The 21,436-nt window shown below is 42.4% G+C and overlaps 1 protein-coding gene across 4 annotated transcripts in view; it reads right to left on the reverse strand.

Moving 5' to 3' along the window:
* The window catches only part of PTPN22 (protein tyrosine phosphatase non-receptor type 22), a 56,048-nt gene that overhangs the window by 31,965 nt on the left and 2,647 nt on the right, over nt 1-21,436 (reverse strand). For 3 of the 4 annotated variants that reach the window (XM_075540316.1, XM_075540315.1, XM_075540313.1), the window contains exons 2-8: nt 4,590-4,698; nt 4,229-4,305; nt 4,003-4,098; nt 3,511-3,549; nt 1,993-2,064; nt 1,264-1,323; nt 198-340 (exon numbers count right to left, since the gene is read on the reverse strand). In XM_075540316.1, coding sequence (XP_075396431.1) covers nt 198-340; nt 1,264-1,323; nt 1,993-2,064; nt 3,511-3,549; nt 4,003-4,098; nt 4,229-4,305; nt 4,590-4,698 — 596 coding nt within the window. The remainder of the gene's footprint in view (nt 1-197; nt 341-1,263; nt 1,324-1,992; nt 2,065-3,510; nt 3,550-4,002; nt 4,099-4,228; nt 4,306-4,589; nt 4,699-21,436) is intronic. The other variant, XM_075540314.1, reaches the window with a different exon arrangement.

The raw sequence follows: 21,436 nt of genomic DNA on the forward strand, positions 1-21,436 counted from the left end.
CACTTTGGGTCTCCTACCGACCTCTCCCTTTTTCATTGCTGATAGCTGTGAGGCTGGGATCAGAAGCCCACATCCTATGTTCTTGCACCACATTAAATTCCAACCCAGTGAGGCTTCCTTCAGTTTCATCAGGAGTCCTAGCCACACTAACGTTTCCTTTGTTTGGGGTCGAAGGTCCACACATAATAGGCTCGCACCTGCAGTGGATGCATAGTGGAACCCGATCATCTTCTTGGTACCGCCGAACATCGCCGACGAGCTCCAGAATAGTGTCTATAGATGAAGGCACATCATGATCTGGCCAGTTCTTGTAATGAAACTGGTAGATGGTTCGAGTTTCCTATGAAAGATAGCGAGAAGAGGAGATGAGTTCAAGGCGAGGACTCCATCTCATTCCACCACAGGATTATTCTGATTAAGCAAGTAGTCTATCTATCTATCTATCTATCTATCTATCTATCTATCTATCTATCTATCTATCTATCTATCTATCCATCATCTATCTGTCTATCTGTCTGAAATTTGTCCTTCATTAATTCCTATAGCCCTCCGGCGGGAGACCAGGTACCTCCTGAGAACAACTGGAAATTATTTTAGGTCTCTTATTTGAAACAGGTCCCCCTCTGTCCTTATCACAAAACCCCAACTTCCAAAAACAAACCCATGCTATCAGGTCTGATGGTGATTCAGTGGCTCCGTGGGACGGAGAAGAACCTCTGTAGGATTCCCAAAGCTGAATTTTTTCTTTTTAAGGCTGAAATCTTTAGGGAAGCAGGCTTCCCCCTTTCTCCTGAGGAGTGGATTTGAATGGCATGCAACCTCTCAGCAGCTGAATGCCTAACCGTGTCACCACTGGGGCTCCTTCCTACTCCCAAAAGGAGGTCAGTGTGAGAACAACCCAAACCAGGACTTGCGGTCTGGTATGCCTCCAGGGCTCACAGGCCTGCTGGAATGACAAATCCCTTGGAGAGGCTGGACAAGGCCTAGGGAAGCCAGAGTGTGAAGTTGGTCTTCAGCCTTTGCTCACTGGATAGCTTCTATTCACCCTACAGATATTATTCTTACAAATGTGTGCCACGGTGTGGAAAAGGCTGGCGATGACAGTTCTACGCGCCAGGTCTATTTAACCATGAAGCGCTTTCACGGCCGGCAACATTAAAGGCGTCACTACTCTCCATCGCCTTTTACTGATTTAGATCCTGCGCGTGGCAGATCCGTGTAGGTATTTGGGTTTTACCGCCCCACCCTCCGTTCTATACTTACATTATTGAACTTAGCTTTTAGCGTCCTGATGACATAATCAGACTTTCGTTTTTCAGCTTCCTGAGAAGGGAAAGATGGAGATATCAGTGCTTTCTAAAAGCGAGCTCTCTATAAAATAGATTCTAGAACTTTGCTCAGCCATAACGGGGGCAGGTCTTGAGGGCCAGATTTACCCAATACAATGTAAATCTGTTGCCCAAGACCACTTTCAAGTGTTGAAAAGCAAGGATGTTCGTTTGAAGACTAAGGTGCGCCTCACCTGAGCCTTGGTATTTCCAGTCGTCTCATATGCATGTGAAAGTTAGACGTTAAATAAGAAAGACGGAAGGAAAATCAATGCATATGAATTATGGTGCTGGGCGAAGAGTATTGTAAGTACCATGGACAGTCAAAGGAGCAAGCAGATCTGTCTTGGAAGAAATACTCTTTAGAGACTAGGATAGCAAGACTTCATCTCATGTATGGTGGACATGTCGTCAGGAAAGCCCAGTCTCTGGAGAAAGACAACGTGCTAGGTTAGAGGGACAGTGACAAAGAGGCAGGTCCTCAACAAGATGGACGGACACAGTGGCTGCCATGGGCCCAGACATAAGAACAATTGAGGAGAAGGTGCAGGAATGGGAGGTGCTCTATTCTGTGTAGCTAGGGTCGCTCTGGGGAGGAACTGACCAGATGCACGGCTCCTATAACAATAGAAGCAACCACGGTGGGGAGGGGTACCATACTCACGCAGGATATGGAGAAAGGGCCAACTTGCAGGTGCTCCTGTCTTGGCTCAGTCCAGTAGCGCTCACACTTTTTCTGTTGCACAAAGCAGAATGTAGTGATTTCCCTCCATTCTAGACTCTCTTAGATCAATAAAGCATACACAGAAGCAAATCCAATTCTGTGTTTTTCATCTTGGGTTGGGAACTTTTTACTTCCTCAAGACTCAACCCCAATATCATGGTCTGGAAATCCCCAAGGATGGAAAGACAAGCATGAAGATAGGTACATAATCCAGACTTCCTAGAAGTCTGTAAAGGCAAATATAAGGATCTCTAACTTATCTTTCACACTTCAAAAAGACTAACAGAAATCATATGTACCAAAACAAAATTGTACGAGCTAATTGAAACACCAAGTTTTCTTGGTTCAGACTGGAATGGTATCAACTCGGAAAGGCATGTATTATCTTATGTAGGTTAGAATCGTGCCGTTCAGTAGAAATTTAATTAAGCCACACATGTAATTTTTAATTTCCTGATAGTCCCATTAAAACACAACAAAAAAGGGAACTGAATTATAATAATATCTCAATCCAACAGGCCCCCAATTTTAAACATGTAATCACATGAAACAGTATCTTTTTTGTTCACATGAAACTTACTTTATACTGCATCTAGAATAGAGTGTTTCCATAGTACATTGAGAGGGTTGCAATGGATGAGTTGAATCACAATCTGTATGAAATGTTGGATGTAAAACTATGACCTGCTTTGTGAACCTTACCCGATTCACAATAAAAAGTTTTAAAGTCACTAGGGATCCACTAGTGTCTAGTGGATGCCCTGTCGAGCAGCACAGAGTTAGCAAATTGGACTGAATAATTTTCAAAGGGACATCTTCTGAAAAGCATGTCTTGTCTGTACAGTAAAACACAGAGTCTACTAGAGAAGAGTGACAAAAAGGGGTTTGTGTGGTTGAACACACACACACACACTCACACACACTCTCTCTCACACACACACTCACACACACACACTCTCACACACACACACCACACACACCACACACACACCACACACACACACACACCACACACACCACACACACACACCACACACACACTCACACACACTCTCACACACACACCACACATACACACCACACACTCACACTCACACACACTCACACACACACACTCACACATACACACCACACACACATACTCTTACACACACACACAGACACACACACACCACACACACACTCACACACACACACTCACACACACACAGACACACACACCACACACACACACTCACACACACACATACACACACACACTCACACACCACACACACCACACACACACACACACACACACACACACCTGGGCGTCACATGGTACACCCTAAATGCAAATGAGGACCATGAATGTAATGTTTACTGAGGCACATTTAAGGAAAATTCTGCTACTTGTTTTGTCCTGCCTCTTTCTTCTTTCCTTTACCAGTGGTAAACAGGGATTAGAAAGTAACTCACCTTCCCCATCTCAAACTCCATGCATGCCATGACTATGACCTGGGGGATAAAACAGAAACAGAAATGTCTATTACACTAAGACATGGGTCCCAGGCCCCAAATGTGCTACTCATTTTTTTTCCGGTGTGGTTTGGTTTGGTTTGTTTCTAACCAAAAAATGAAATAATGATAAATTATATGGGTTTGCTCCTACTCTTCCTTCTTTCTGTTCCCACTTTTCTCTTCTCTATTCAAGTCAGTGAATTAACTTCTTGTTAACAAATGAGCCTGTCAGAGTGAGAACTTTCATTTCCTCAAACAAAAGTGACATTGTCATTTTGACTAAAAGGTGACTGAACACTGATATGCCATCAGCCAACCCAAACACACACACATGCACACAGGCACGCTCACACAAAAATGTCGGTTTAATTGGACAAAGCACCGCAGTCACGTACCCTAATTCCTTACCCTGTCCACTCCTTAAAGTGAAAGACAAACAACGATGCTTACCAGAACACTGTGTTCCCAAATCATCCTCCAAAAGTCCAGGAGAGTTGTAGGCAAAGGACCCTGGGTAGCAATATAAGCTTTGGGTCCATACACTCCCTAAAGAAGAGAAGAAATTACATCGGGTAGTTAACCACAAATAATTATCTTCTTACTCTGGCCTCCTGCTTTCCCCTAATTCTTAGGTACCGAGGGAAATCGGATTCGCTGTTGTTTCCTTTCAATGTACCTTAATGAAGTTGGCATTGATGTAGCTGGAGTCCTCCTCACCGGTCATCAGGGACAGCTCTACCAAACTATGATCATCTATAATGTCAAGGGAAGACACAGTGTAATTAAGAAGGCTTAGCCAGAGGGTGCACTGGAAGTTGAGGCCTAACACATTAAGTGGTGGATGCTCAGAAATGATGGATGCATGAGTGAATTAATGAATGGGTGCCCTTTGGCTGTCAGAAAGAATGCAACTAGTATGCCAATGCTTCTTTGTTCCAGGACAATGAACGGCAATGGGGAAAAAAAGGGAAAAAAGAGGAAAGGAGTGATTGAATTTGGGAGAAGGTACATGTTTATAGTGAAAAATAAAAACTTACAGGGCAAGATATCTTTGTATCTGTTTTTCTTGATATTCTTAGGCCTCTCGGCCACAGTTGTGGGATAGATCTTGTCTGTCTTGTACTTGGTAGATTGCTTTTTCAGCTTCTGTAATAAAATTTCAGGAATAGTTAAATGTCCCTAAGGAAGTTAAGTAGGAGGCTATTTCCCAACATTCCACTTCAGCCTTTCTGTCTTCTTCTGGGACTGACTCATGCAAGACAGAGCTCCAGGGCACAAGGAGAGCTGAGTTCTGTAACATTTGAAGAAGTGAAAAGATCACACTCATTGCAGCTAAGCTATAAATAGCTAAAAGTTAGAGGTGAAACTGGTGAATATTTTAAAAACCAAATATCTTAGAAAAACAAGATTTATGCTCCTTGCACAGAGTCAGATAGTAGTAATTTAACTTTCTTTGCCACTGCTGTTTATTTCCGTGGTTGCCTCAGTTACCTGGTGCAGCTATAACAGACAGATCACAATGGGTGGCTTTAGCAAACAGCTTTACACTCTCATAGTTAAGAGGCTGGGAAGCTCAACTCAGGGTGCAGGCTCTAGGGGAAGGCTTTCTCTTCTCTCTGTTGGCTCTAGGAGAAGAAGGACCTGGGGGAGGCCCTTGAAGAGAATGAATCTATTGTGAGGGGCACAATTCAATCTATGACAGTGGTCAACAGAAGGTTAAGTTCCATTTGTATTTTCACTTTAGGTCAGTTTTTTTTTAAGTAAAATGGAGCCTTAGCGGAATAAAATCTGCTAGATCATACTCATATAAGAGCACTATGAGTTGGAATTGAATCAATGGCAGCATTCTTTGGAAATCCACATGTGTCTTGACATCAATCTTCCCTTAGTCTAGCAGGTGCTCAGTGCAGGGACCTTTGGGCAAAGGATATGATCCATTTCCAGATTGTGTTTCTTGGTAGTAATCAGGTCCCTTCCTCTCTGCTGGACTCGCCTTTCTTTTAACTCTTGTAAGATAGAAGGTGATGTAAGCCACACCCTGGGGAAATACCCCTTACAGGAGATAAAGGCTGTGACCGGAGTAAAGGTGTTGTATCCCACCACAACCCCTTACAACTGATTGGCTGTTCACATCATGGAGTATCATTACATGACTGTCAAACTACATAATTACATAACTGCCAAATCCCTGAGAATCATGGTCCAGCCAAGTTGACACACCCTTTGGGGAGAATGCAATTCAATCTATGACAGTGGTCAACAGGAAAGTTAAGTTCCATTAGTCTCTTCCTTTCAGGTCAGTTTTTTAAAAGCAAAATAGAGCTTTAGCTGAACAAAATCTCTTTATGACCAGCAAAATTTCAAAGAATTCTGTCTGTAAAATAATAATTTCAAAATGATATGACCCAGCATAGCACTGACGAAACACATAACTGTCCTCTAGTTCTTTAATATTTCCTCCCCTTACTATGATGGTCTTGATTTTACCTCTTTAATCTTCTTAGACCTTCATAGGTTCATTTGTATAATTCAGATCATTTGATGCATGAAATTCAAGACCCTTCAGAAACAGTAACAGGAGTAATGATTCCCTGAGGAAAAGTGAAGGGGGAGGGGAGAGGGAACTCAGCAATGATGACTGTATAACCCCACTCAAGGGGAACAAATAACAAAATTGTAGGTGAACGGATACATTGGATGGTGTAAGATACGGCAAATAAATAATATATACTGTATATACTCGTGTATAGGCCAAGTTTTTCAGCACATTTTTCATGCAGTTTTGTGGTAAAATTAGATGCCTCGGCTGATATTCAGGTCAGCTTATACTTGAATATATATGAAAATATAATAATAAGGGTTCCTGGGGAGCAGGGTGGGGGAGGGAGGGGTTAAAGGGAAGCTCATATCAAAGAGTTCAAGAAGGAAGAAAATGTTTTGAAACTGATGGTGGCAGAAATTGTACAATTATGCTTGATCTAATTGAATTGTGGATTGTTACAATGTCTGTAAGAGCTCCCAATAGCATGATTTTATTTTTAAAATAGACTAAAAAAGATATTATCCAAATTTAAATTCCTCCCTTTACCAGACAGTAATCTTTAAACACCATCCTAACCCCGGTAGAGTATGATATAGCCAGGCAGGGTTTAGTTCAATGGGTTGAGAAAGATTTCTTAAGACAGTGAAGTAACTCCTGGCTTATAGATAAAAATGTAGGTCAGAAAAATAAATAGGTTTTTTTGGGCTATTTCTATGAATCACGCTTAGCCTCAATCTTGTTTATCTCTTTTATCGTTCAAAGAAACTGTACCTAATAAATCTGATCTTTGTAAATGCTTGACCAATTTGGGAAAGATGAAGGGGAAAACATCTATGTCAGCCAATCAATATTTTTTGACGTGAACTAAAGAAAACAATTTTCACTTTATGTCCATTTTTAAATGGTGAAGTCACCACTTGAAGAAAATGGATATATTTTGGGGGGATGCAATTCAATCAATGGCAGTGGTCAACAGGAAGGTTAAGTTTCATTAGTCTTTTCACTAAAGGCCAGTGCTTTGAAAAGTAAGACGGAGTCTTAGCTGAATAAAATCTGCTACAGCATCCGCATAAAGTCACTAGGAACCACAATGGACTCGATGGCAGTGGGTGAATGTGCCAGGTATTGTCAATCACCTTGTATGAAGGCAAAAGCTGGACAAATGAACAGGGAAGACCACAGAAGTGATGCCTTTGAATGATGATATTGGCAAAGAATCTTAAATACACCATTAAAGATGCCAGAAGAGCAAACAAGTCTGTCTTGAAAGAAGCATAAGCAGCATGCTGCTTAGAAGTGAAACCAAACAGCAAGGGTTCCAGGTAAGTCAGGTACAGTATGCCTTGCTTGCCTAGCTCCATTCGTTCCAAATTCAAGTTTGAACACCAAAACGTTTGAGAACTGAGCATGTTTTCCCAGGACAAATCATGGAAAACCAAATAATTGGTTCTGAGTTCCAAAATGTATACTTATAAATTCACTAGGGAGCCTTTTAGCCTCCTCAAATATCGCTGTCTCAGATACACTGTTGCTGTTGAGTTCCTTCTGATTTATTCAAATTAACAGTAATATTTTAACCTCTTCAATGGCCTGAGTTCTAATGAGTTCACACCTTTCATTACCCCCCAAATGTTGATAATGCCGACTGCTACATTGTGTTCAGCCAGCAAATCAAGCAGCGACCTGACTCAAATTTCCCAATGACTTCTTTCCTCAACTCGATCATGGGTCTGTTTTTCTCTTGGCTTTAACGCTAGTGTCACTAACTTCCTTTGGAGCCAGAGTTACAATATTTTATGCAAATAAGCACCAAAAAAAAGCACAATGACGAATGTTTCAACAAGCACTGCATGTTGTCCGAGAGAGAGAAGCCCTTGTGTCCTTGGAGAGACACGACACGTGAATCACTCTCTGCAGGTGCAGGCTTTTTCAAATCAGATCTTCCAGTATCAGCAAAGTTGTGAACACCAAGCAGAATTTTTTTCCCCCAAACTTTGCTGTTCGAGTACTAGAAAGTATGAGGTTGGAGCCATTTGGCAACAGAGGTATCACTGTATTTTGGACATGTTATCAGGCAGGGCCAGTCCCTGGGGAAGGACATCACACTTGGTAATATAGGGTTGGCATGGGAGAGGGGGAGGTGGGGAAAAGGAAGTGGTGTTAACAAACCCAGGGACAAGGGAACAACAAGTGATCCAAATTGGTGGTGAGGAGGGTGTAGGAGACCTGGTAGGGCATGATCAAGGGTAATGTAACTGAGAGGAATTGCTGAAACCCTGATGGGGACTGAGCATGATAGGGGGACAGGAGGAAAGTCAAGGGAAATAATGGAAAGAGCTGGGAGGAAAAGGGCATTTATAGAGGTCTAAATAAAGACATGTACATATGAAAATATATTTTATATGGAGATGGGGAAATAGATCTATGTGCATATATTTATAGGTTTAGTATTAAGGTAACAGAAGGACATTGGGCCTCCACTCAAGGACTTCCTCAGCGCAAGAATACTTTCTTCTATTAAATTGGCATTCTATGACGCACACCTTCCCGACACAACCGCTGAAGACAAAGCGGGCAAATAAGCAAAAGTGGTGAAGAAAGCTGATGGAGCCCGGCTATCAAAAGATATAGTGTCTGGGGTCTTAAAGGCTTGAAGGTCAACAAGCAGCCATCTAGCTCAGAAGCAACAAAACCCACATGGAAGAAGCACACCAACCTGTGCGATCACGAGGTGTCAAAGGGATCAGGGATCAGGCATCATCAGAACAAAAAATCTTACCAAAGTGAATGAGGGGGGAGTGTGGGGTGGAGACCCAAAGCCCATTTGTAGGCTACTGGACATTCCCTTACAGAAGGGTCTCTGGGAGGAGACGAGCCAGTCAGGGTGCAATGTAGCAACGATGAAAATTACAACTTTCCTCTAGTTCCTAAATGTTTCCTCCCCCTCCCCCCACTATCATGATCCCAATTCTACCTTACAAATCTGGCTAGACCAGAGGATGTACACTGGTACAGATAGGAACTAGAAACACAGGGAATCCAGGGCAGATGATCCCTTCAGGACCAGTGTTGTGAGTGGCGATGCTGGGAGGGTAGAGGGATGGTGGGTTGGAAAGGGGGAACCAACTGCAAGGATCTACATGTGACCTCCTCCCTGGGGAATGGACAACAGTAAAGTAGGTGAAGAGAGACATCAGACAGGGAAAGATATGACAAAATAATAATTTATAAATTATCAAGGGTTCCTGAGGGAGGAGGAGCAGGGAAGGAGGGGGAAAAATGAGGAGCTGGTGCCAGGGGCTTAAGTGGAGAGCAAATGTTTTGAGAATGATAAGGGCAATGAGTGTACAAATGTGCTTTACAAAATTGATGTATGTATGGATTGTAATAAGGGTTGTATGAGCCCCCAACAAAATGATTTAAATAAATTTTTAAAAAAGGATGACTTAGAGCTTCCTTCAAGACTGTAAGATTGATGGAAGTGTCACTCATGTGTAGTCCCCGCTCCTTTACAACTGTAGCTTTCCGTGCTTCTGATCAATGTGTCCCTCCATTGCTTTCGTTTTCTCAGACACGGTCAAGGTCTATTTTGTTCCAGAGGGCGAACTAATGAAGGGCAATTGAGTAAGACCGTTGGTCCACTATCTAGCAACAAGGAACAAAATGGTAAAGGAGGGTTGTTATTCCTGTTGACACAGTGATGAAGGCACCCAGCTGATAACCAGGAGCCGCTGGGACCATGAGCTACTCCTCGGGAGAAAGCTGGTAGTCTGCTTCTATAGAGATTGAAAATCCATTGCCATTGAGTCAATTCTGACTCAGTGGCTCCATTTGGGTTTTTTGAGATGGTAAATCTTTGTGGGAACAGACAGCTTTCTCCAAAAGACATGGCTGGTGTGTTTGAAGACCAATCTTGTGTTCAATGCTTTATCTCTATGTTAAGCATCAAGGCTTTGGGCAACTCTGAGACCAATGAGACAGTGCTACTCTCTTCTACAGGGTCACTGTGAGTCCAAATCAACTTGACAGCAGTGCGTTGGGTTGGTTTATTTTTACTCTTATTATCTTTCATATACTACTGTCACATAACTAAAAAGATCGTGTGTTTATCTGTGGTGTGAGGGAACATCAGCTCTTAACACATCATCACGGGTCCGGTAGGTGCAATTGTACAGCGATAATAAGCAAAGATTAAAGTAAAGTCATAGAGAGCATGAGAGATAGAAGAGATATTGAAATAATGGAGTCAGACACATTTTATAGTAGCATGCTCACCTCAGCCCCACTTGGTGGTCCATGTAGAGAGCGAGAGATATTTCTTGCTAACCAAGCCTTTCATCTTCTCTGGGAACGTGCAAGCCCCCTAATTACAGGTGAAGACATACATCACAGGAAAGGGTTGTGCTATAGGTAATACAGTAATGGGAAGGGGGGTGATCTAGGGGTATCCACTTAATAGGAAGGAGAGGTAATAGGGGTACACATGTGACAAGACGAGCAGATCCTAGATTCAGGGAGGGAGCTTAATTTTGGATGTCATTGGGCAGGTTTGACCTGTTGTCTGGCTCACTATAGAAACCATTATCAGTATAAACCCACCCTACAGGGACCAAACTGATGGCTGCACGCCTTTAGGGAGAAGTAGCCCATTGTCCTTAACAGCAGGGAGTGGGCCCTACTTGTGGGACCAGACCATAGTCTGGCAGCTGACTGCCTTCAGGGAGGTAACTTGACAGTCATTTACCGTTAGCTGCAAGCAGTGTCCTAAGCCTAACATATATTTGGGGAAGACGACTTGGGAGAAATCTTTCTGTTCCCACACTGTGGGAATGTATGGGTGATGGAAAGGGAGCTAAACGATAAGTATCATAACAGAGAGAGAGAATGGTAGAGAACAGAAGCACACACAAGAAACCGCACTATTTTTGCCATGAAAGATCACATGATTTTATGGAAGACACAGCACAAGCTACCGTTTAGAGAGTAAGAAGTGCAGTCTGGGCCTCTTGTGGAGGCTGTCTTCAGAGCTCAAGTTTTCTCGCTGCCTGACAGCAGATGGTCAGTGTGACCTATTCCAAGCCTCCTACGAGGCAGAAAAAGTACAAGTAGTCAGGCGCTGATTACAAGTGTGCTGTGCCCCTTGGAGCGGAGGACAAGACTGTGTGTGCCCACAATAACCTGCACTAAGAGAGATTCTTGCTGAGGTGGACTGTCTGCCCAGTAAGTAGGGTAAGTGGGTAGGTGAGGAGGCAACAGCTACCCTAAGGAGATTAAATACGATACTTAACTTTAGATGTATAAAATATGAGAAAATGGCAAAAAATATTAAAATGTCCTGTGAGCATCTGAAAATGGGGTAGTTCTACTATGTCCTACAGGGTCTACATATGGTGCCCAGGTAGAGGCTGAAGGTGGATTTGGAGTTTTTAGGAGATGTATTTATTCTGGTTGCAACTGTAAAAGAAAAAAAAAAGACCTTAAAGTGTACTAAGTCAAGGAACGCTAGTAGATAGTTTCAAGTGATTGACTGATTCACACTGAGTCATTTCAATATAACAGATGTACACTTGTTATGCATGAGTAATGTTTTCAAGGCTGTTCGGTTAATATTGTTACTATAAATAAACATAAAACCAGGATGTATCTAGATCTTCTCTAGAGAAGGGAACCAACATGTATAGACAGATCTTCTCTGTTTGTCTAGGAAAAAGCTCCAGAAGTTACCACCATGCCAGTCTAACTTCTAGTGGAAAATAAACCAACATCAGCAGGTAAACGTGGGCCTCAGAACTGGGTATCTGGTTCTATTTGGGCTTTTGAGCCCTTCACACTTTAAGGAGTATGTCTGTCTATTTAATAAATGCAATATTTGAAGAACACACCAGCCTGTGTGATCGAGTGGTCCCAAAGGGATCAGTTACCAGGCATCAAAGAACAAAAAATCATATCACTGACTGCACACCTCCATGATAGGATCGCTGAAGACAAATGGGTGCATAAGCAAATGTGGTGAAGAAAGCTGATGGTGCCCGGCTATCAAAAGAGATAGTGTCTGGGGTCTTAAAGGCTTGAAGGTGAACAAGCGGCCATCTAGCTCAGAAGCAAAAAAGCCCACATGGAAGAAGCACACCGGCCAGTGCGATCACGAGGTGCCAAGGGACCAGGTATAAGGCATCATGCAAAAAAAAAAAAAAGATATATGTGTGTGTATGTATATATATATATGTGTGTGTGTATGTATGTGTATATGTGTGTATATGTATATATATGTATATATATACCATGTTAAATGAAGGGGGAAGTGCAGAGTGGAGACCCAAGGCCCAAGTGTCGGCCAATGGAGATCCCCTCATAGAGGGGTTTAGAAGAGGAGATGGGTCAGTCAGGGTGCGAGGTAGTACCGATGAAGAACACAGCTTTCCCCCAGATCCTGGATGCTTCCTCCCCCCAACTACCATGATCCGAATTCTACCTTGAAGGACTGGATAGGGCAGAGGTTGTACACTGGTGCATATGGGGGCTGGAGGCACATGGAATCCAAGGTGGATGATACCTTCAGGACCAAGGGTGTGAAGGGCGATGCTGGGAGAGTGGAGGGTGAGTGGGTTGGAAAGGGGGAACTGATTACAAGGATCCACATGTGACCTCCTCCCTGGGAGATGGACGGCAGAGAAGTGGAGGGGAAGGGAGACTCCGGATAGGGCAAGATATGACAAAATAACAATGTATAAATTACCAAGGGCACATGAGGGAGGGGGGAGTGGGGAGGGAGGGGGAAAAAAAAGAGGACCTGATGCAAAGGGCTTAAGTGGAGAGCAAATGCTTTGAGAATGATTGGGGCAGGGAATGTATGGATGTGCTTTATACAATTGATGTATGTATATGTATGGATTGTGATAAGAGTTGTATGAGTCCCTAATAAAATGTAAAAAAAGAAAAGAGGAGAAAAAAAATGATTAGGGCAAAGAATGTACAGATGTGCTTTATACAATTGATGTTTGTATATGTATGGACTGTGATAAGAGTTGTATGAGCCCCTAATAAATTGTTTTAAAAAAATGAATGGGTAATTAAAGAAATAAAGAATGAAAAATTAAAAAATAAATAAATGCAATATTTATCTTTTCTGTAAAACATCTCACTCACAAGAAACAAAGTTTTAAATACAAAATTTTAAAATAAAATAGTATTATCTATTTTGACAAAAACATAGAAAAGCAAAAGTAATAATAAACATTGCCTGTAATCTTGCTACCCGTAGTTAGCCATTCTAAACACGTTTTACCTGTATGTGTACAATAAAAATTCGATGAACACGTTGCATTGAATTTTGGAAATTGTTCTTTTTAGGTATCAATTTGTGTACTTCTATATGACTTTTAATGACAAAAGACTATCCCAATGCATAAAGTGTTACATAAATTACTTGTTTGTTTATATGTAGTGGTAGATAGTTAAGTTGTTTCAAGCTTCCTTTTTCTAAATTATGCATACACAAATCTATATAGATATCTTTCCTTTGGATTAATTCTTAAGTATGATCAAAGAATTGGCCCATCTTTTAGGATTTCAGTATATGTGGGGTTTTTTTGTTACCATTACATTGATTCCCATTCATCGTGATCTCATTGATATCTGCTACCCAAGGGCATAGAGTTATGAGTTGGGCTGAGAACCACAGGTCAGCCGTTCAAAGCCACTGGCTGCTCTAAGGGAGAAAGATGAGGGCATTTATTCCTGTAAAGATTCACATTCCCAAAAATCCACAGACACCATTCTACTCCATCCTGTAGGGTCGCTATGAGTCAGGATTGATCCAATGGCATATTTTGGTTTATCAGAAACAGGATACAGATTTGACCCCCTAAAAGGTTATACCAGGAACACATGATGCTGTGTAATCCTGACCTCTGACCAACCCTTGTTAGGTGCTGTCGAGTCCTTGTCAACTCACAGCACCCCGATAGGACGGAGTGAAACTGCCCATAGGTTTCCTAGGTTGCATTTCTCTTTATGGGAGCTACACTAGGATTATAATATCTTAAATATAGACCTGTTTGGTATGCAAAGTGGTATTAGAGGTATTTTTGTTATTTGTGCATCTGTTATTTATAGTTTCCCCACTGCAAAATATTCTTTAAAAAAAAAAAGATACACCATAGTCCAACTGCCCTGTCTACTTGAAGCTAGTTACTATTTCTGTATCCCTCCCAGTCTTTAAGAAATACATATACAGACATCCAATTAGTTTGTATATGCATATTGCTTACATAATATTTGACATTGCTAAGCTTACTTTTTATACACAATTCACACTTTTAACACCTGATTTCTAATGAAGATGGTTCAACTGTCTGCAATGTAAAAAAGAAAACTCAAAAAACAAACAAACAAACAAAAAACCCACTGCCATCAAGTCAATTCTGACTTAGGGAAACCCACTGGGCAGGGTAGAACCATCCCGGTGGATTTCCAAGATTGTAACTGCTTATGGGAATAGGAAGCCTCCTCTTTCTCCCATAAGCATAAACAAGTACAGAAAATGGACCAGCACGTAGCACACAACAAATGTTAACCTACCTATAATAAGATGACAGAAATGTGCATGTCATAAACTACAATCAGCTGCAGTAACACGGGCTAAAGAGGCTGCCCCATCCTTGGTAGATTGTCATCTCTCTGATACAATGAAGGAAAAGGATGGTCATCATTCACTTTCCGGGAAGGCGAGTCAGACAGCAAGCACTTGTGAGTGTGCCCCAGTGTGGCCCAGAAGAGTCGTGCTAGACACCAGACTTAGGGTTCAACTAAGAAGCTAGTGACCTCATACCATTACAGGCCACTAGCATCTCCATCAAGTATGGAAGCTTCCCTCCCAAGTAGAGAATATGCCAGCCAACTAAGGAAACTTCCACTCTGTATAACTTATTTTTTCGCCTGAAAAGAATAAACTGGCACTCTGGTGTCTGGTGAATTTCTTATGTGTTTCAGATCCTGACCAACTCTGAGTATATTTTTTAAAAGATCATTTAGAGAAGCAAAAATAAACCCTGGGTGCAGGACAGTGGTGATCCCAAACTGATGTCACTCTGTGTAGCAACTGCCCTCTCCCCATAGCAGTCTTATCTCAATACATCCTGTGATCACAACAGTAATGATCTATATGAGGGTACATCAAAATGTATGTAGCATAAACAGTTATGATTTTAAATATCAAAATGTGAAGTCATCATTTCTTGGCATATCCTCCATCGAGGTCTAGCCATGTCTGAAGGTGGTGCTTCCATCTCTCCAGCCCTCCTCAAAGGCGTCTTGGTAGCATTTTCTGGTCAGCATCGGTCTGCTAACCGGAAAGCCCTGGGAGCTTTAAACCCACGAGCCACTCAGCAGGAGGAAGGTAGGGCTGTCTGCTCCCCCAAACATTCACAACCTTGGAAGCCCCAGATAGTGCTGCTGTGAGTTGACATGGGTGCTATGGACGCGGATAGCCCTTTCTCGAAGAGGTGTGTGCTCTTCAGTGTCTGGCCGTGTATAAGCAGCGCTTGGGCAGCCTCAAATCTAAACCATCTGGTTCCTTCAAAAACAGTCTAAAGAGGCAAGACGGGGCCATTGGATGGGTGGGGTGTGATTTTCCCATGAAATTCTCATAGGACAGCCCTGACTAGCCTTGAAGAAGAAGCTTCTGTACAGATTGTGTGGTGGGGGTGGTGGTGGCGGCGCAGTAATATTCCAGACCTTTCCCTCACTGTCGCAGTCTCCCATCTTCTTAAAACTTCCTCATAATAAGCCCTTAGGGTCATCCTGTCCCTCACAAGAGACTGATCAAGATTGCCCCTTTGGGTTCTCAAAAACAGTTGCTAAAACCTTCAGAACTGACTTTCCTACTTTGACTTTAATGTCCCCTGGGCAGCCACGGTTTATTTATATATTTTTTATTCATTCATTCATTTTGGGAAGCCACTGTTTTAATTGGACCTTTTGTTGAAGGAAACCTAAATAAGACTAAGACAAACTCAAATCACACTCACTGCCATTGAGGGGATGCCGACTCACAGCGCCCCTCTAGGCCAGGGTAGAACTGCCCCTGTGGCTTTCTGAGATTGTGACTTTTTACGAAAGGAGAAACCCTCATTCTTCTCTTGAGGAGTGGCTGGTCATTTTGAACTGCTGACTTTGTGGTTAACAATTCAACTCATAGCCCACTATACCAGCAGAGTTCCAGAGGCTAAGACAAGTAGACACATGAGAGAAGTTGTCTGCAGCCATCCACTGAGTGCAGAGATGGGTCAAAACATATTTTGTTTGGAATAAATCCCTGCATATATCAAATGGGTATAGTAGCGTTTTTTTCAACTTACCCTCATATTGTATCTTGGCAAAATTCATAAAAAATAGTTGGGAACCGATCACAATGATCTACATCTAGCCCCCTCCCTGGCAGTCGGACAACAGAAAAGTAGGTCAATGGAGACATCGGACAGTGTTGTAAGACATGACAAAGTAATAATAATTTATAAATTATCAAGGGTTCGTGTGGGAGGGAGGGTGAAGGAGGGAGGGGAAGAATGAGGAGCTGATACCAAGGGCTCAAGTAGAAAGAAGATGTTTTGAGAGTGATGATGGCAACAGATGTACAAATGTGCTTAACACAATGGGTGGATGTATGGATTGTGATAAAAATTGTACGAGCCCCCAATAAAATGATTTTTAAAAATAATTAAATTGAAATGTACCAGTCTTGGTATAAGATAGCAAAAATAAATAAATAATTGGGGAAAAACTAAGACTACTACATGCAACAAAATGGATGAACTTTAAATGTAGAGTAAAGAAGCTATACATAAAATATAAAGTTCAAAAACAATATCAAAGGCTCTTGTCTAGTAATGCATTATAGATAAGAACGGTATACACTCAACAAGGATCAGGGTAGTGTTTACCTCTAGGCTGACTGGTATGTCATGGATATGATTGAGAAAGACACTCAGGAGATTTCTGGGGTAGGGGAAACTTTTATTTCCCCTTTGAGCTGAGTGGTATGGGTACCTCAGCTATTTTATTTATGTTTTTAAATCATTTTATCTGGGGCTCATACAACTCTTATCACAATCCATACATGCATCAATTGTGTAAAGCACATTCATTGCCCTCATCATTCTCAAAACATTTGCTCTCCACGTTAGCCCTTGGCATCAGCTCCTGGGGTACCTCCTTTATTATTCATTGTTAACCCACATAAATATATGTATTTCTAATTTTTTCTGTGTGTAAGCACAGCATTAGAAGCAAGGGTGGCAAGACTTCATCCCGCATTCTCCAGTCCTTGGAAAAGGACATCACACTTGATAAAGTAGAAAACTCAAAAAAACGAGCTCACTGCCATTAAGTCCATTTCTACTCATAGCGATCCTCTCAGACATGATCGAACTGCCTCGGTGGCTTTCTGAAACTATAATTCTTTTCGGGAATAGAAAGCCTCTTCCTTCTTACTCGGAGCAGCTGGTGGTTTCAAACTGCTGACCTTGCAGTTAGGGGCCCAATGCCTAACCCACTGTGCCACTAGGGTTTCACCCTGGTAGGGCCGCGAAGGACAGGAAGACCTTTGAGCAGACAGATTGGCACATTGTCTGCAATGATGAGCTCAAACAGACCGACTGTAAGATGGTGCGGGACTGGGCAGTGTTTTGTTCTGTTGTACGAAGGATCCCTGTAAGTTAGGCCCCACTGACTTGACTACTCCTAACCACCACCACCACCTCCACCACCACCACCACCACCACCACCACCACCACCACCACCACCACCACCACCACCACCACCACCACCCCCACCCCCACCACCACCACCACCACCGGGAGAGGAGTGTGAAGAAGGTCCAGGCAACAGTATCAGTGCGTGTGCCAAGGCCCTGTGGCCGAGTAAGCACAGCAAGCATGAAGGTCTCAACAGGCACTTGAGGCTGGATCATGTGGAACGAATTTTAGCCTTTGAAAGCAATTCTTCAGAAGGGCACGAGGTTCTGTGCTTGTGAGACACTTTCGCAAAGAGCCTAAAGCATGCCTCCAACGGTCAGCTATGGTGTTTGTGGAAAGCAGATGAACAGAAATCCTACACTTTTTTTTAACGAAGACTGTCAATTTATTTTTTGAAGATTAAAGATTATGGAAATTGGAAATAATCATGGATATTTTTCTGGCTCAGGAATCAGTGAACATACCAAAGTACTATTTTAATCTTTTAAATCTAGGATTTTACCTGCGATCACATAAACACATAAGTTGGAAACAAACATGCCAGGTTTTTAAGGCCCACCTTTGCCATTTTGTGAGTAAAATGAAGTTGAATATTTTCCTTTTCGGGGATTATTGTAAAGGTGAACTGAAATCATGCAAGGGGCTTCAAAAGTCCGTGCGAGAATTCAAAAGTCCGTGCGAGAATTCAAAAGTCCGTGCGAGAATTCTGCATCTTTGTACTCCATTTTCCCACAAACTTTTTAAAGGCCCTTCATATATAATAAAGTGCATAGCAGATTAGTCTAGCACACACTAGTCAATACATTTGAGCTCTTATTGTTTTTTGTAGTTATTACATTAAGACGAGCAAGGTGGTAAAGAAACTACAAATTCCGATACTAAAAATGAAAAGAACCCTCTGAAAATAAATTAGGTAATATTTAACCATGTAGATGCTCATACTCTGACTCAGTCGGAGCATTGTGGGGGATCTAGCCTGGGCGCACAAACTATATTAGAGCTTAAATTCTGAATGCTGGATTTTCGGAAGGTTACAGTTCACCATAAACCAAAACCAAATTCACTGCCATTGAGCTAATTCTGATTCATGATGACCCTACAGGTCAGGGTAGAACTGTCCTTGTGGGTCTTATCTTTCTCCAGGCAAGCCGTTGGTGGTTTCAAACCGCTGACCTGGCGGTTAGCAGGCCAAGTCATAATCCACCCCTCCTACCCCACAAGGGCTCCTTTACCGTTTACAGTGGGAACCCTAGACCCATTTGGAGTCTGCTGGTACATTCAGCCCCCATTGAGTTCTTTCTGAGGTTTCATCAACAATGTAGAAAGGTCGCCCTTGGAGGGGAAGGCTCGCCCTAGGGCAAGTGCCTGAGCCGGTCTTTCACGGAAATGGGGTACCAGGGTCAGTAGTCGCATCCTCTGACAATCTGCAGTGGCGTGTGGAGCCATCAGCGACCCTTTTCTGCTATGTACTGCTGTGTGGGACACTGATGGCTCCATTAGTGCCACTCATGGTTTGTGGTGGATGTCATTTGTTTTCCAGTTTCTGTATACGTAGGCACGTGACTGTAAATCGCCCGGACGCCATGATGGCCTCCCTCATTCAGATGACTCACATTTTTCCATATGTTGTCTTTGTCCTGCGTAAGCCTTAATATATGGATCTCTATGAAAATATATCTATCTAAATTCAGGGTCTTGCCTTCCAATGCGAAACCCCAAAAGATCTGAAAAACCACATAAACAAACATCCACTGTGGTGTTGCTAATTACCAAGAAAAACTAGAACCAACCTAAATGTCCACCAGTATCGAAATGATTATGTTACTGGGTGCCTGCACTATGTCAGGCATTGTATATACAGATTCCAGTCTCTTCGCTGCAATTGTGCAAAATGAAGACTTGTTCCCACTTCCCATGACTTTATTCAAGTCACATCATAGGCAGAACTTAAATTTAACCCACATTTACTGGTAATTCCAATGTCATTAATGTTATATATAATCAACAAGACTACCTGAATTCAAAACTCAGTTTATACTGCTATGGGGGTGACCCTGAGCGAGTCAATTAACCTTTCTGGGCTTCTGTTTCATGAACTATAAAATTCATATAATAATAGTACCTTTCTCAATACTAAATAAATTGAAATATAAAAGTGCGTAGAGCAGCATGTAGCACACAGTATAGCAACAGAAGTATTGGCTATTGTTGATGATTATTTTTTCATTTATGCCATGTGGCATCATTGTTGTTCTTCAGTGCCTGCTGGCCAGTGAGACTCAATGTGACGGAGTAGAACCGCCTCCCATGATATCTTAGGGAGCATATCATCAGGGCTTCCATGCGGCCTCTAGGTGGGATTGAACTGTCAACCTTTTAGTTAGCAGCCAAGCGCCTAACTGTTATGCTACCAGAGTTCATTCGTCATCAGAGATCATAAATAGTTTGAAGCAACATGATGAATCATGTTGGTATAATGCTAAGTGAAAAGATTTGAATATAAAACTGTATACATACCCTTAATTACAGTCATATAAAAATATTATATAAATGGACTAAAACGAGAAGATCCACAGAGTAAAATTTGTTTTTTGGACTGTTGGTATTTTTTTAAGCCTACAAGAATATTGCTTCCTAAGAATAATTACAATAAGGACTTTTTAAAAAAGTACGTTTAAAGCATTTTCAATAATATGGTCACAGACCATTGTTTGGGGCTGTGTAAAACTATACCAAGCGGGGTTTGCCCTCAGGCTTTGAGAGACTCCCTGTTCTTGACTGGAGTAAGTCACTGCTGCGTAAGGATTACTTCACGGCTCGAGATGACGCAAATCTGGCTTAAATGGCAATGCTTCTGTTTCACAGCTGAACAAGTTTAGCCCAATTAACTCTCAGGGCCTCAGTTTCCTCCTCAGTCAGTCACAGACAGATAACAGCTGTGGTTACCTCATCGGGCACGTGATGCTTCCTTGACACCCTATCAAGATGATCATGATTGTGATTAGATAAGTGGGCATTTCTTTGTTTAATGTTGCCTCTCTAATGAGAGGCTATGCTCCGCGAAGCAGGGAACATTACGCTGCACCCCATATTTGAATGAACACATGGAAACCGTGCAGTGGCAGCCTCAGTTCAACGAAATTCAGTCACAGCACAAGAAGAAAACCTAAGCACGGTATTGGCTCCAGCGGTCACACGGGGCTGCCAGGTCTAATTGTGATTCGTGTTCTCTGTTTGAATAGAGATACCAGACCGAGGGGACCAGGGGGCAATGGGACTGACGTCTAAGAGGTGACAGGCCAAAGAATGCAAGAGGTTGCGGGGCCTCTCTCCGACAGCGGAATTGCCACCTGGCAATGTGCGCCAAGGCGAGCCCTGTGCCGCAGGGTCAGCTCACAGAGGCATCAGACACCGAGAGAATACAGTCCTGCGCAGCACGACTTCCGGTCGAGCAACGTCCAGCGCGTACGTTCGTGTTCAGCTCCCACAATGCCTTTATATTCTATTGAAAATTCTAAATACACACAAAAACTACAACAGCAAAGGGGCACTAGTTTGCAACATTCATCAAAATATTATTCTGGCATTG

Source organism: Tenrec ecaudatus, chromosome 1 (assembly GCF_050624435.1).
Source record: "Tenrec ecaudatus isolate mTenEca1 chromosome 1, mTenEca1.hap1, whole genome shotgun sequence".
Lineage (NCBI taxonomy): Eukaryota > Metazoa > Chordata > Mammalia > Afrosoricida > Tenrecidae > Tenrec > Tenrec ecaudatus.